The sequence below is a fragment of the Citrus sinensis genome, chromosome 2, assembly GCF_022201045.2.
Source record: "Citrus sinensis cultivar Valencia sweet orange chromosome 2, DVS_A1.0, whole genome shotgun sequence".
NCBI lineage: Eukaryota > Viridiplantae > Streptophyta > Magnoliopsida > Sapindales > Rutaceae > Citrus > Citrus sinensis.
This window is the reverse complement of record NC_068557.1, coordinates 32,065,588-32,080,672: the sequence shown is the minus strand read 5'-3', so window position 1 is coordinate 32,080,672 and position 15,085 is coordinate 32,065,588. Positions and strand designations below refer to the sequence as shown.

The following is a 15,085-nucleotide window of genomic DNA, read 5'->3' as shown; positions in this document are numbered from 1 at the left end:
TTTGTTGTTATTTAACGGATTTATAAGAATAATATTATTTAGTACCGGCTACAAAGATCATATAATGTTGAATGAAAAGTGGAGGTGCTACAGCATATATAAAATCATACATCAATCAGCATTGGCTGATTACAGAAATAAACGTAAGATGCATTGTAAAGCAGGAGACAGGTTATTGCTAAAGCGAAAACATGAGTTGGGACTTGGAAAAAGTAGTCAGCTTGTACTGTTTTATTCTTCAAGCTCGTAGTAACAATCACACCCAAAATGCAAGAAACGTAACTGCTAAGTTTTATAGCAATTGGATATCAGCAAATATCACGTTCACCTATAGTGTGCTGCTTTTGCAAATTATCTTTTTTTTTTTATTACATGAAATATTGCTTAGATTACAACTCATATACATGAGACTATTACTGATATTTACAAATCAGACTATTACTGGAACCAACTGACATCAATGCTAATGGAGCTCTGCCCAGATTTTAACCCTCACAAATATTCGAGGAATGTCTACTCCTCACTCATGGGTAAGGGAGAAGACTACCTTCACTCAAATTAATTGAGGAAGGAAATACCCCCACAATGCTTTTGTGGGGGTTCGAATTGCTGTCCTCCAACTTAGAGGGCAGCAGCCCTGGCCACTCGGGCTACTGCCCGAGTGGTTGCTTTTGCAAATTATCTATTTGATGATAGGTGGTGAGAATTGCCTCCTCTCTCTCTCTCTCTCTCTCCCTGCTGTCAGCTTTTTTTTTTCTCTCTCTCCTCCCACCACATACTTCATTCTCTCATCCTTCTCTCATTTTTTTTTATACTTAACATTTTTCTTTGATGATAGGTGAGTCACGATATTACTAAAAGTGAAATGAAAATTTACTTGTTAGTTAAATCTAGGATCACATATTATAATAATAATATAATTAAACATTCACAAAGTCTCTCATCAAAAAAAAAAAAAAAAAAAAAAATTCACAATGTCCAAATGCACTTTGAATTACAAGTTCAAATGGATAGAAGAAGATCCATCCCACCAAATGATCCCAATCCATTGTATTGGCGTGCTGTCCCGAGCAAGTGCTGCCACGTGGGTGGGCGTTATAATTCACAGCTATTCGGCCAAGGTAAGCAAAACCGCCGCCCAAATCGGCTAAAATTTTCCATCACTCTGCTCCCGACACGTGGAGGCCTCTGCTTTAGAGTGAACCGGCATTGGAAACCATTCAATTCGAATTCATAAAGAAAGAAAGGCATAAAGTTTGAAAGTCAATAAATAAACAAAAGCATGCTTCTCGGATTAAAGCCAACCACAACAAACAAACACACGCACACACACAAACTACAAAGTGGGAGAGAGCATATAATATATATTCAGCTTTGAGCATCCATATAAAATATTATATACCCAACAAACTAAACAGACCTAACAACAATTAATCAGCAGAAGGATATTCATCTAAATAACATGGACTGGACAAGGGGCCAAACCATTGGCCGCGGCTCAACCGCCACCGTCTCAATTGGCATGTCTAACAGATCCAGCGAGGTCTTTGCAGTGAAGTCTGCTGAGCTCTCCAATTCGGAATTCCTCCAACGGGAACAAAGAATTTTGTCTGCGTTGGCGTGCCCTCAAATTGTAGCATACAAGGGGTGTGACATTTCAGAGGAAAATGGTAAGATCCTGTACAATCTCTTCTTGGAGTACGCACCCGGTGGCACGCTTACCGATGCAATTCGCAGCGGCACATGCCTGGAAGAGGGCAGAATCCGTTCGCACACGCGGGCAGTATTACTCGGCCTGCAGTATCTTCACTCCAATGGAATAGTGCATTGTGACATTAAGGGTCAAAATATACTGGTCTCTAAGGATAATGAACAAGGGGCAAAAATTGCTGACTTTGGATGTGCTAGGCGTGCCCGCGTCAACGAGGATGATGAGGGGAAACCAATTTGTGGAACACCTATCTGCATGGCACCTGAGGTGGCGCGTGGCGAAGAACAGGGCTTCCCTGCTGATGTGTGGGCTCTTGGATGCACCGTTCTCGAGATGGCAACGGGGCGGCCCCCTTGGCCCGATGTAGCCGACCCGATATCCGCACTCCACAGAATTGGATTCTCCAGTGATACCCCAGAAATTCCAGGGTACATGTCTAAGCAAGCTCAGGATTTTCTGAGTAAGTGTTTGATAAGAAACCCGGGGGAGAGATGGTCAGCAAGTGAACTTCTTGAACACGGCTTTGTCAAAGAACAAAATTTTAAACTCTCGACACTGACAGAGCCTGAAACTTATAATTCGGAGAGTCCAACAAGTGTATTGAATCAACAACTTTGGGACTCGACACTGACAAGTTGTTCATCGGCTTCTGCTAAGGAAAGAATCCGGCAATTGATCGGTGAAGGCAGCTCAGAAATGGTCAACTGGGCATGGGATGAAACTTGGGTCACAGTGAGAAGCAAAGAGCCAGGAGGAATAGGGTCCCAGCTGGACTGTAACCTGTCATCAGCTGCTGCAAATGTAGTTCCCATTGGTGGTGGGGCAAGCAGAATTTCGGCTGCTGAAGAATGTGACATGGATATTCATATTATTATTCCTGATCCCGATGATCAGTTCTTTAGCACTAGTGAGGCAAATACGTGTAACACTAGCAGTATTAGCAACATCAGCAGACGTGATAAAAGTTTACTGATGGCATGTAAATGTACAAATCGTATACTATGTAGAAACCTTTTTTCAAGGAATCAAAAGTTTTGCTTTATAATATTAATTAACTCTGCATGCCTAGAGCCAAATCGTCATCATTCATCACAATCAAGTCTTCTTGGTTTGTCCACCCCTTGGCCATCTCCAAGAGCCAGCTCTGTTTTTAGCCCAAACACGTGTATGATCTGGGTCCAGATTCAATATTTCCTAGTCATCTTCACAACTTGGCATGAAGAATTGGAGCTGGGGCTCGGTTAAATAAAAATATAGGCATGCAGGTTTTGAACCGCAACGACCAATTCAGATCAGCCAGCCATGCATAATGCGCCCATGGGATCCAGATTAATTCCTCCGCTAAACTGTTACTAATTTGATTTCCCAAGTCATTAAACTGGAGAGAAAACAAGTCAAATCTCGAAAATACAAGGCAGCCCACATCAATCCTCAGGATCATTAATATTTAGCATGTAAATATTTAATAAAACCCAAAGGCATCAACCTCCCGTTCTTATTACTTTTGCAATATGAAAAAATAAATAAATAAATAAATAGGTCCTCTTATTTAAAATCCCAATTACGAAATCTCTTCTCTCTTATCTTACACCTCCTAAAGCACAGTGTATTCTTACAGAGAGAAAGGTGCTTAAAATGACTTTCTTTTTTATAAGACTAGGTCTACAATCATAGCTGCTGTGTGCCCAGTGTGCTTCAAAAAAAAAAAAAAAAAAAAAAGAGCACATCTTTGTAAATTGTAATGCCTAATTGCAGAACTTACAGCCCATTTATAGTTTCAGTGTTCTGAGTTTTCAAGTCAAATTAATCAAGTTGAAGGATGCCATCGCCGCTTGATGTCTTGGCTCATCTTCCTCCTAAATCAGCGAAGTGGCCCACTACATCTACAATTTCTGCAGCCTTGTCTTTTAGTATTCAGTGCCCAACCACTACCAAACCAGACCTAATGCCCTGAGACCTTTACTTCCATGCCTCTAAAATTAATCAAATTCGATGATGAACCTGAAAGCACAAGCCAATCTTATTGGCCTTTTCACCGGGCACTCCAAAATATTTATTTATTTTATTTATTTGTTAAAGATATCTCACCACTTGTTAGCTAAGATAGATATAATCAAGATGGAATACCATCTAAGGCTATAACACTCATCGATTAGCTAATACCATTCGTTTTATCCATTTCTTATCCTCCTCTTATCCACTAACCTTCTAACATGCTCTTTTAATTATTCTTTAATTCTTTGCCATTCTTGGTACTCGTGCTCGCTGTCAGGCGTGTGATTACTACTTTGGGATATTTTTAAGAATTTTCCTTTTTACTTTAAAGGGAACTAGCACGGTAATGCTCTCGATCCCTTTTATGGGGAGAAAAAAAAATTAATTCCGCGGCTTTTCGCTCAACGTCTGTAAGATTTGAAAAAATAAGCTTGAAAATTGAAAAACTCTCTGTGAGCAGAACTAGACAAATTGAATGAGAAGAAAGGGATGGTAGGATTTGAACGATGAAATATGATGGCCACCTTAAACATGAGCCTAATAATGAAAATAAATGGAACTTCGAAAGTTGTTAAGCTGTCGAATCATTGACCAAATAAGCATCCAATTCAGAAGCTGATTCGTTTGAAGCGCACAAGGCTTTGTATTTCGGTCCATTCTCATTCTATGCATATTCCTATAGACTTGGTGGCAAGATTGCATTTTAGGGCTTGTGAGAATACCATGAGTCCGAATTAGTGAATATTGAGTTCCAAAAAGGTTGTATTAATTATATTTTCATTTACAGAAGATTTTGAAAAGATGAATTGCACTACTTCACATCAATTATCGGAACTAAGTGTCTTGTATTAAGTGACTTTTGAATCTTTAGTTAATTATAATTTACTAGGCTTTTGTAAAGAGAAGTCATATAAATGTTATACTAATTAGCTCTAGGTGCATGGCTCTGTCATGTGTTCTTGCGCTAGGTCAACAACAAGACAATTTAAAATTTGTCTCGCATCTCATTTCTCTCGTTATATAAGTGCAGCCACCAATGAACGAGCAATGCAAACCTTCTTATGACCTTGTACTCTTAACTCACTCCTAAACTTAAACAAATGGCAAACGTGGAATGCAATCCCCCAGTTGAAGTAGTAATCGATAGTTCCATTATCACTACTAAACAAGAAAATTTTGGCCAATCACTCGGCGTTTCTAAGCCGGCAATGTCACAGTCTTCATCATTATTAACTAGGTTCTATGCAGGCTATTTCAGAATAAGCCGCTCTCTCTGTAGCCTAGCGATGCTATGGAATATTTTGAGTGAGCCGAAAAGTGACTCACAAAATATCTGTCATGTACTTTGCATGCTCCCTTTCACATCTTTTCTATGGCTGTGGTGGCTGGCGTTTTTTGCGCAAGCATCATTATCTCTTCTCTATATTCTGAGTTGTTTCTTTCACTTTCACTAGGTGAAGGCAGAGTTCTTGCACCATGTTGGAGTTAACTACTTGTATGCTCCTTGGATTTCATTGCTTCTTTTGCTTCAATCAGCACCATTAACTGTTCTTAACAAAGTTTCCTATCCTGTTCTTTGTTGGGTATTTTCGGTTCCAGTGGTTTTACTCGATGTAAAGATATATGGGCAGTGGTTTACAACAGAAAAGAGGTTTTTATCGGTTTTTGCAAATCCAACCAGCCAGATATCAGTGATAGCTAACTTCACGGTTGTGCAAGCGCGGCACAGATTGGATGGCAAGAGAATGCTGTTTGCATGTTTTCCTTGGCATGGTGCACTGTATGGTACTCTTTATAATGCTTTATCAGCATTTATCAGGCAGCAATACCTTTCCTTCAATACTCCGGCCAGCTTTCTTGTTGTTCTTTGCTGCACCAAGCATGGGAAGTTCAGCTTGGAACTCAATTTCAGGAGCATTTGATACCACGTCAAAGATGCTATTCTTCCTGTCTTTGTTCCTCTTCATATCTCTGGTAATTTGCAGATTTCAGTAGGTAACAAGATTAGGTTCAATATATAAAACAAACACACGATTGATCTCTCATGTCTTTTTTCTAACAGGCTTGTAGGCCGGCTCTTTTCAAGAAATCGATCAGGAAATTCAATGTTGCATGGTGGGCTTACTCATTTACATCAACATTTCTTACTCTGGCCTCTGTTGAATATGCAGAGGAGGTGAAAGGCCGTGTAGCACCTGCAATAATGCTTGTGTTATCATCACTGTCAGTTCTAACTTTCCTTCGCTTGATGCTGCTCACTGCAGCCAACACCAATAAGCTTTTGCATGAAGATGATCCCATACTGAGTTTTGTTAACAATTCAAAATCCAGAACTTTTGCTGCGCAATAAGTGGAAGAAGCAGTTTTCTCTGCATTCCAGTACACAGTTCTGAAATCTTTACAAATAATTGCACATAATTAGAAAAGAAATAAAAAATCAGTAGTAAAACTTCTCTCTTATTTGAAGCTTATAATGCACTACATTTTATTAGGACAAGATTCAGCTGTTCTACTTCAGGCTTCAGCACTTTTTATGAAAAAAAAAAAAAAAAAAACTATTTTTCATCATCCCCACTATTGTTTTTCTCATCTCTGAAAATTTTCTTCCCACCTACAACATTGAATACATGAATAATGCATCCAGCAAAAGCTTTATAAATTCCCAGCATGGGACTATGGAAAATGAAAAGGCAATTGATTATTTGGCAAAAGACATTAATTCCTTAGCTATCCTTCTTGCTACCTGAATGTGACAACCTCCAGTCCAAAGATTGCAATTGATTTCGCAAATTTTGGTTCTCCTCAAGCAAACGATCATACTCAAAAAGGAATCCTTCGGATTGCTTCCTTAAAGCGACTGCATTGGTTTCTGCAGCATTTGCCTCCTTGGACTTTGTTTCAAGCTCAGATTCCAGGTCCTTAAGTTTTAACTTCAGTGTAGTCATCTGGTCCTCCAAGGCTTTTATTTCCTCTGAGCTGGCAGCTTTCCCATCCTCAAACCCTCGACTTTGATTCTTAATGGCCTCCATGGTCTTTCTTCTTATGCGGAGTTCTCTAATATAATGATGTAGTCTGTCTATCATGAAAGCAAGGAAAAGAGAGGCTCCTGTATGCAATTTCCAAGATTTATAAAGATCAAGGGACCAACAAAAGTGTTACTAGTCAGCTGACAAGCGAAAACATAACAAAAAGCCCAGTCTCAAACATCAAAACTCTAGTTCATAAAAGAATTCGATAGACAAACAAATAAATGAGATCTCTCACTTGAAGGCCGATGGAAAAGTGAAAAGCAGAGTATTCTTAAGAGGAATAATTTTTGACAGGAAATACTCAGAAGCTGAACATCATACAAGCGAGACATCAAGAAACCGAGATTTCTTCTCTAAGTTCTCTTTAAAAAGTGAGATCACAACCATAAATCTCACTACTTACTGCAATATTATTGTCATTGGAAAGGTTAGGATGCATGCTCTTCATGTTGTCAATCTACTTGTAGAGCACAAATATTACTTGGTTTTATGCATGCTGTATGCATTCAAAAGGAGGTTCTCTCCAACTGCACAGTACAGTTGGGTAAGAAGAAAAATTTTAGAGTTGTTCGTAAAAATTTTTAATTCAAGTCAAATCTTTAGGTTAACGGGAACTTGCAGTCGCCTCACAAGGAGGAAATATGATATTGACAATCCATAATGATACATTACAGGCAACATGAATTCTCAAACATTATAGGTGCCCAACTATTCTTCGCCAATGTGAATTCTTAGATAATCTAAACAAGATCACCTAGATGATGTGGCCAATCTTGGGTACAGAGAACGCTTTGAGCACCCAAAGTTAGTTCTCTTCTAATCTAATAAAATATTGTAGGACTATCTCCCCTGCTTTGTGATAGTGCGCAAAAAAGGGACGTGCATTAATACTTGAAACCCACATGTATGCTCGAAAAGAGCAGGCTTCAATATTGCGTTCACCAATTCACATCAATAGCAAAACAGAAACCACTTTCTAAACTCCAAATCAATCGCATTTCAATCAACAGTATCAATCAAGATGCCATAAAAGATATCAAAACTTTAACAAGTAACAACCAGAACCAAAAAAAAAAAAAAAAATTCAGAAAACGAGATTCAAGAAATTAATAAATACCCATTAGAGTGGCTTCAAGGAGGTGGTTGGCCAAAAGCACCTGGTCCGTGGGATTGACCACGGCTCCCTCATCATCGATCCAACGCTTCTGGATTATCATAATATTATAAACACTCGAAATCAGCATTACAAGCACCGTTCCCGCCACCGTTTTGACCACCACGGGCCCACGCCCACGCTTGACGCGATCAAGGCTCATGATCAAAAGCTTCCTTAATGGTGTCTTGAACAATAACACCATTATCAATGCCATTTCTGAAAACATCACCGTGAACAACAGCTGTTGCATTATGATTATTATAAATTTTTTCCTTTTTTTAAATTTTTTTCTGAGAAAGTTTTCAGATAGAGAGGATTGGGAGGGCAAGTGGGTGTGGGTTAATAAGATAGGATGATGATGAGTATGGGATCAATGAAGGGAATCGAAGAGAGGAAGATGGCAGAGATGTTGGTTGCTACTGGTTAATTTGGGGTCGTCTTTATGGTCTTGGTCTTTGGTTGGGTGCTGGTTTGATTTTGGTTTTAAAAGTGGTTGTGGGGTTCTCGTTGCTGAAGATTTTGGGTCATAATTATTTCGAATCGAAATAATAGAATTCCAAGAGCTATCAAGGTTGTACGTGGAATTTCAATTGGCCTCCGTGTACTTGCTTCACGTGTGCTCATCAGCTTCTATAAAATTAGTTCCCCAATATAAGCCAATTTTTGTTTAAGCCACATTTCCAATTTCGGATTTTACTTATTAGTCTTTGGAAATATCAACTCAAATCCAACAATTCTTAGGTCGAATAAATAAAGAAAAAAGATATGAATATTAGGTTAAACTAAACAATAAAATCGAGATTGGCCCTTTTTTTTTTTTTTTTCTCTTCCTTTTCTCTTCTTTTCTATTTCTCTCATCTCCACTAAATTCTTCCAACCAAATATGAAATATCATAATGACACTTTATTCTAGAATAACAAAACTTCTAAGAATTTGGTGGCGAAGAAGAAACAAATGAGCTAGTAGATTATGTGTGCCTCTTTTTTTTTTAATTGCAAGCAGCATCGAGTTAGTGGGGATTCACTGACGCTCATGTAAGAGCTTATTATGTAAGAGAGTGGACTGCGCGGTGGACTGGCCTGGGCTTGTTACTACTCTCAAATCAATATCAAATAATTTTTTATCAATCTCATTTAATTTCCAATGTGGAAAATTAGCTACTAGTTTGAAATTAACACCAAAAAAACATATCAAAGGTCAAATTCCTTCAAAGTTTTTGATGGATTTAAATACCGAGCACAAGTTAACAGATCATTAACTATTTGTTAGAAAGTTGGTAATAATCTGCAGATCCATCATCTACGCTTGTTGGCTGCAGGCTAGCTGTTGACAAAGCTAGAAGCACTTACCCTTTCTCCTTAATTTTCACTTTAAGACGTACAAATAAATCCAAAGAAAAATCGAAACACATGCAAATAATTTAACCCATCAAATCTTCGATGCCCTGTTACCCTCCTAATGTTTATTTTCAAGGAGAGTTATGGCTTTCACATCTCTTTACTGAGAAATTAATTCTTCTGTTAATTTCTTTAATTAAGTTGGTATTCATTTAATTCAAGGGAAATTATCAATCATATATCCTTAGATGACACTCGTATCAAACGTGCTACAATACTTTTAAAGTATATTACTCATATACCCTAAGTTGACAAAAGAGGTATGCCGTCCACCAAATCGTTAACTGCGGTTAGAAAGTTAACAGAATTATGATAAATTGACTATTTTACCCTTGAACTCAAATTAAGATAAAAAGACATATTTACCCAAAAATTGAAATAAATTTTCAATACACAATTTTTTTGATTTTATTATTGACAATACATTTTTTCATAAAAAATTATAAATTATTAATGGTACATATTATTAACAATTATCCGTAAAAATACATATTATTAACAATTATCCGTAAAAAATTATCTATATTATAATATAAAAACTTATTAACAATACATATTATTAACAATTATACATATTATACTATAAAAAAAAATTCGAGTTGAAGCTTGGAGTAGATCTTAAAAAATTTAGGTTAAATTTTGGAGGAGTAGATTTGATCGTGGATCAATAAATTTTTTTTTTAAGTCCCTATGAAACAACGTTGTTCCACATAGAAGATGTCATCGCCCGATAAATGGGATGACATGTCATTTTTTATCAAATATATCAGACGACATGTCATTTTTCTTAATCAAAGCTTTTTTTATCTTAAAAAAAAAACTAGATTACCCTTACAATATCAACACTTGCAAACGGAAGCTAACGGTTTGGTGGACAATAAACACATTTTGTCAACTTAAGGTATACGAGTGATACATGTTAAAATTATTATAACACATTTGATATGGTACGCCATTTAAAAGTATACGAGTAATAATTTTTCTTAATTCAAATTAATTATACATGCGTGTGTGTTTTGATTATTTTCCCATGTGTATACACTCAGAATGCTGACGAAAAAAGTAGATTATTTATTTATTTTGTTTCTGTAGATAACCGAATATTGTCCTAGCACGAGGTTCGAGGAATGATAAGTCCAAAAGCTTTGAGTCACAAAATGGATGCTCTTTATTCTTTCATTGCATTTGATATTATTTCTTTTATTTGGAACAAGTCCTGGTATTTGAAAATCTGACCAATGAACCATTGACTTGGAGTTGCAGGAAAATGCTAATGGCTGTGCCGGTGCGTATGATAAAAACCTAATGGCTTGATTCTTAAATATGGGTTCTAAATTAACCAGCTAATTAATTTTATTTTGTAAACCTAAGAAGTATACAAAAGACCAACAAATATTAATTAACCAAACGGAAATCGATGTTCAAAGCTGATGTTTTCTTGGTCTTCATGAGCCAGCTTAACGTGTTCAATTATTTTCTCTTCAATATTCTGAATAAAGTTGTGAATAATTAAACAGCTCGTTTGTCATCTTCATACAATCCAATATTTTCACACCAAGAATCAAGAACACAATAAGTCGTCTGTTTAGTTGCAGCATCTTATTATAAATTAGTTGAGATTGTTGTTTATTTCTTCTTCAATTTTAAATCTGGGATTATTGATTTTTTTAAGATTAGTTTTTATTTCTTCTTCAATATATAATTAATTATCTATGTATGTATGACTTAGCAGATGAGGTAATAATAGTGCATACATGCTTAAGATAATGGAATAATATGTCACACACACACGCATACCTCTACAATTTTTATTTTATACTGTTAATTTTTTCTTTCAGAAAGACAAACACAGCTCATATGATTGGTGTAAATTATTATATAATATATATAAAAAAAAATAGTCAAGACACTGTGTCACGATTCATTTTCATTGATATGAGTGAAGACATACCGGCATTGGCATGTGAAGAGTGGATGGGATCACATACACAGTGATCACACACACACACACACACATATATAGGATAATTAGTAAATTTTCTTGTCAATCTATAGAAAACATATTTTTAATAATATATCTTGAAGAATTAATTAACCTTAATCGGTATATATATATAATGGATTTTGCAGATATATATATATATCCAGATGAATTAACAAGCCAAGAATCGATTAAATGTAGGTCTAGGGATTAATGACACAAAAGTTTTAATTTTGTCGCATTATTTACAAACAATAACATAATTGAACTGCTTGCAATAATATTACGAGGATCAAAAGAGCTTGCTTGCAAACTCTATATTATTTGCTTCCCCATTTTCTGAAGAAGTTGCAGCAAGATTCCTGAGTTCTGATAAACTTCTTCCCAAGCATAAAGCCACCTTAATTTCGAACAAGTCTCCATTTTCTCTCCTCTCGACATCACTCTCATTAACGTTAGACTCTATAGTTTCTTCCATAAGTTTAAAGAAACCGGCATTGCCACGATACATCTCAAACACCATCCCCAACTGGCCACCATGTTGAAATGTGTTGACAGCACTAGCCAAAGCACCTGCGACAACTCCTATAATCACAGCCCATGATGAGCCATGATGATGATCCACAAAAGCAGAAGCAACGGCCCCAAGGCCAGAAAACAAAGGACCGGAAACAGCCAACATTTTGTTAAGCTTCAAAGCTTTGTTAGCCAACCTCAAGTAATCATCCAAATCCTTCTCCTTGATAACCTCCACAATTCTTCTCATTTGCCCCTCCAACTTCGAATCCCACCCATTGTTCATCTTCCTCACTGTAAGCCGGCGTTTTCGCCTAATTTGCTGCTGAGGCCACCACACTGCTGGTTCAACCCTGGACGGGAATTTCTCAAGCATGGTGCCTAGTAAGGGAAGTGGGTATGCTCTATCAAGAGCCAAAACTTTTTCCATTGCTTCATTCACATCAGCATCACTAGGGTTTCCAAGAGCTAGCACTGTTTGAAGCTCTCCGTGCAGCAGCTTGAATAATCTTTCAGCATTTCTTTGTTCTTCAGCCAGTTGTGATGGCTGAATCCTGTTGATCAACGCCAGCATCCCGGTGGCTGCTGCATAAAGAATTGTAGAAGAAAGCTTGAGTGCCAAAAGAGAAGATCCCGACGATGTGCCTGCTATGCCTGTCATGAAAGCTGCAGTAAGACTGATTCCATTAATGGAACTCAAAAACAGATGATTCCAGTTATTTCTTTGCTCTCCAACACTCTTATGCATCTCCACTCTATCAGCTACAGCTTCCATGATTCCGAACAACTTTGCAGCCACAAGTTTATGATCATCATCATCATGATGTTGCTCCATATTTTGCGTTTCATTCTTGAAACCATTTTTCAAGTCCAAATTATCCTCAACGAAAACCTTGTTTGAAAGTTTCGGAAGAGAAATGGGATTCATCATCCGAATTTTTGGTGCATTCATTGTCGCACTAACTCTTGCATTTGGGCTATAAAATGAAGGCAAGCCCGCTGCAAACATGATGCCTGAAGCTTGAATCGTTGCCATTTAGCCCCCCTAGCTAGCTAGTTACAATTTTGTGAAGGATTTTAGTCGGTTTGAGATTTCACGAGCCTATATATAGCTATATATTTATACTAAGTAGTTGGTTTTGTGTGATGTAAAACGTCTGGTGGTTGAATTTTGATTATGGCTTCACGGAGTTAAAATAAATAAATAAATAAACTTGGACCCGTTCAATTTTTGTGCCCTAATTTTTATTTTCAACAGCCCTTGGGGGTGTGCAAATTCCAAATTCCTACGCTGAGTGTTGACTTTCAAATTTCAATTTCAAAAACCTTGAAATAGCCAATGGCCTCGGGAGTAAAAGCTGTTTTTGTTTAATTTGTATCTATCTGGGTCTTCCATTACAGGTCATTAATTTCATTTTTCTAATAAAAATAATAATAAAATAAATTAGCTTATCACTTGTCCACGTGAATGTTAATTAATCACGATTTTTTTAAAATTAAACCAATAACATGTTGCTACAAAGAAGTTCACATGGCAATTCAATTACAAAGACATGCGTGATAATTTGTTTCCTCATGTGGATACACCTTCGGCAGTTTTCTTTCTTTCATTCCTTTTTTTTTTTTTTTTTTTTCTCACTTAAAAAACAGTCGGTCAAATTTCTGGGTCAAATTTTAATTCTTTTAAAGAATTATTTTAGTAGTTTTCAATTTTCAATAAATCTTGAAAAGATCTAGATTCCAACATGTGATTTTTAAGGATTTGTTTGGTGTCATCGTGACATTGTAAAAACACTTTGTCTACACATGGCCGAAATTTATTTTTTTACTTTAGCACCCGTTCTATAATTCCTTTTTTTCAAAAAAAGAAAAAGAAAAAGTATTACAGTAGCAGATGATAACACACACATATATGACGATAATAAACCAGAATTTTCCTAAACAATTTCAAGGTGAAGTGGACATACCATAAACTTCAGAGAGAGTATGGAGAACACATTGAGTTTTGTGTACAAACAAAAACTCAATTGCTTTGTGCCCAACAATTCCCATCCAGTTTTGCGTATTAACTAGCATTCCTATTTCCTTCATTTAAACCGTGCCAGAAACAATGATTTCGTTGAACTAGCAAAACCACTAAATTCAAGTTTAAAATAAAAAAGGGCATAAAAATTTAACAGAACACATTCACCAAATTAACGAACATAATTATACCATTAATTCCAAGGGAGAATAAAAACAACCAAGCTACAAAAACATTTATGTAGCTCAAGAACATTCTATTAAAAACTACCTAAAGATTTCAAATAATTCAGAAAACATATTAACAGTAAAAGAGATGAGATGCGAAAGAAACTGACCGCCTCCTCAATTGAAGTTTATGATTCTTAATGCCAGTGACCAGTTGCTGAGAAAAAGTATGACCCTGATTGCTGGCTGACATCAGTCCAGCAATAATTGCCTGCATTTAACAAAATGCAATGATACAGTAAGAGTAGAATTTCAAATAAAAATCAATTTGCAGTCAATTCATCTGTCTTTCTTACCCGCCAAACACAAAAATCAAACAAAAGCCATCACAGAAAAATAAATGAAGTAACAAAACGTATGAGAAAGTAAAGAAAGGCCCTTTGTGCTCAAAGGGTGTAGCTGAAGCTGTATCAGTGCTTTCTTTGCAATTCATCCCATCCCTTTGCTCAGTCAAATTTTTCTTCTTCTTCTTAAATTACAATAACAACAGACTCTAAGGATTTGCTGATGTTCAGTCTTTTCAGTTCTTTGCTCATGAGGGTTGATCTGGATCAACTGGGTCCACGTAGGACAGTAATTAACAAGGAAAATAATAAACAAACTAAAAGAAGACTAAAGGACGATAAAAATGCAGCATGGGCTTGTCATTTCACGCGTTTCCTTAATCTTCCTTTAGTTTTGCGTGGGCCCACAATAAATAATAAAATAAAGAATTTAGAAATGGAAAGCAGGTCAAATTTCAGCATTTTATTTTTTCCTTATACGTTATCTCCTCCCTCCCCAGCCACTCATTTTCCTTAGTTTACTCCCCCTCCACTCATTTTCCTCGTTTGGAAACGGTAGCACTTCATTAATCCCCGCTTCTTGTTCTCACCCAGCCGCTTCTTTTTTTTTTCTTTTGATTTGCAACTTCATCCCTATCATTTGCAGCCATTTGCTTCGTTACCGGACGACGACCGCTTCTTGTTCTTGCCCAGCCGCTTCTTTTTTTTTTTTTTTGGTTGCTGAAATCAAGCGGTTAGAAATGCAGAAATTGCTTGTGTGATAAG

General features: G+C 36.7%; 3 protein-coding genes across 5 annotated transcripts; 1 reads left to right on the top strand and 2 right to left on the bottom strand.

Annotated features, from left to right (window-relative positions):
* Positions 1 to 935: 935 nt before the first annotated feature.
* LOC102612822 (mitogen-activated protein kinase kinase kinase 18-like) lies at positions 936 to 2,956 on the top strand. The gene has a single exon (XM_006468124.4). It carries the CDS (start codon positions 1,463 to 1,465, stop codon positions 2,954 to 2,956), a length of 1,494 nt encoding a protein of 497 aa, XP_006468187.1. The 5' UTR covers positions 936 to 1,462.
* Positions 2,957 to 4,571: 1,615 nt separating this feature from the next.
* LOC102623106 (uncharacterized) lies at positions 4,572 to 8,450 on the bottom strand. 3 transcript variants are annotated; one of them, XM_015526971.3, is made up of 4 exons: positions 7,853 to 8,450; positions 6,450 to 6,812; positions 5,832 to 6,102; positions 4,572 to 5,677 (listed from the first exon to the last, which is right to left on the bottom strand). In XM_015526971.3, the coding sequence occupies exons 1-4, from the start codon at positions 8,139 to 8,141 to the stop codon at positions 5,512 to 5,514; spliced, it is 1,089 nt and encodes a 362-aa protein (XP_015382457.2). In that variant the 5' UTR covers positions 8,142 to 8,450; the 3' UTR covers positions 4,572 to 5,511. The 3 variants fall into 3 exon arrangements, with proteins under 3 accessions (XP_015382457.2, XP_052291480.1, XP_006467407.1); XM_052435520.1 differs by having other exon boundaries at positions 5,512 to 5,677; positions 5,855 to 6,102; positions 7,853 to 8,445; XM_006467344.4 differs by lacking the exon at positions 4,572 to 5,677 and having other exon boundaries at positions 5,894 to 6,095; positions 7,853 to 8,435.
* A 3,009-nt stretch (positions 8,451 to 11,459) lies between these two features.
* On the bottom strand, positions 11,460 to 14,882 carry LOC107175445 (probable F-box protein At4g22030). Its single transcript, XM_015526856.2, has 2 exons — positions 14,147 to 14,882; positions 11,460 to 13,871 (listed from the first exon to the last, which is right to left on the bottom strand). The coding sequence occupies exon 2, from the start codon at positions 12,820 to 12,822 to the stop codon at positions 11,563 to 11,565; it is 1,260 nt and encodes a 419-aa protein (XP_015382342.1). The 5' UTR covers positions 12,823 to 13,871; positions 14,147 to 14,882; the 3' UTR covers positions 11,460 to 11,562.
* Positions 14,883 to 15,085: the final 203 nt, after the last annotated feature.

Bases quoted from the DNA above. Each gene is read 5' to 3' on its own strand.
- LOC102623106 (XM_015526971.3), bottom strand. From the start codon at position 8,141: ATGCAACAGCTGTTGTTCACGGTGATGTTTTCAGAAATGGCATTGATA. The intron at 6,103-6,449 runs GTAGCAAGAAGG...TTATTTGTAAAG, and splicing joins CTGGAGGTTGTCACATTCAG to ATTTCAGAACTGTGTACTGG. The intron at 5,678-5,831 runs GTAAGCCCACCA...GCAAATTACCAG, and splicing joins AGAAATGTTGATGTAAATGA to AGATATGAAGAGGAACAAAG.
- LOC107175445 (XM_015526856.2), bottom strand. From the start codon at position 12,822: ATGGCAACGATTCAAGCTTCAGGCATCATGTTTGCAGCGGGCTTGCCT.
- LOC102612822 (XM_006468124.4), top strand. From the start codon at position 1,463: ATGGACTGGACAAGGGGCCAAACCATTGGCCGCGGCTCAACCGCCACC.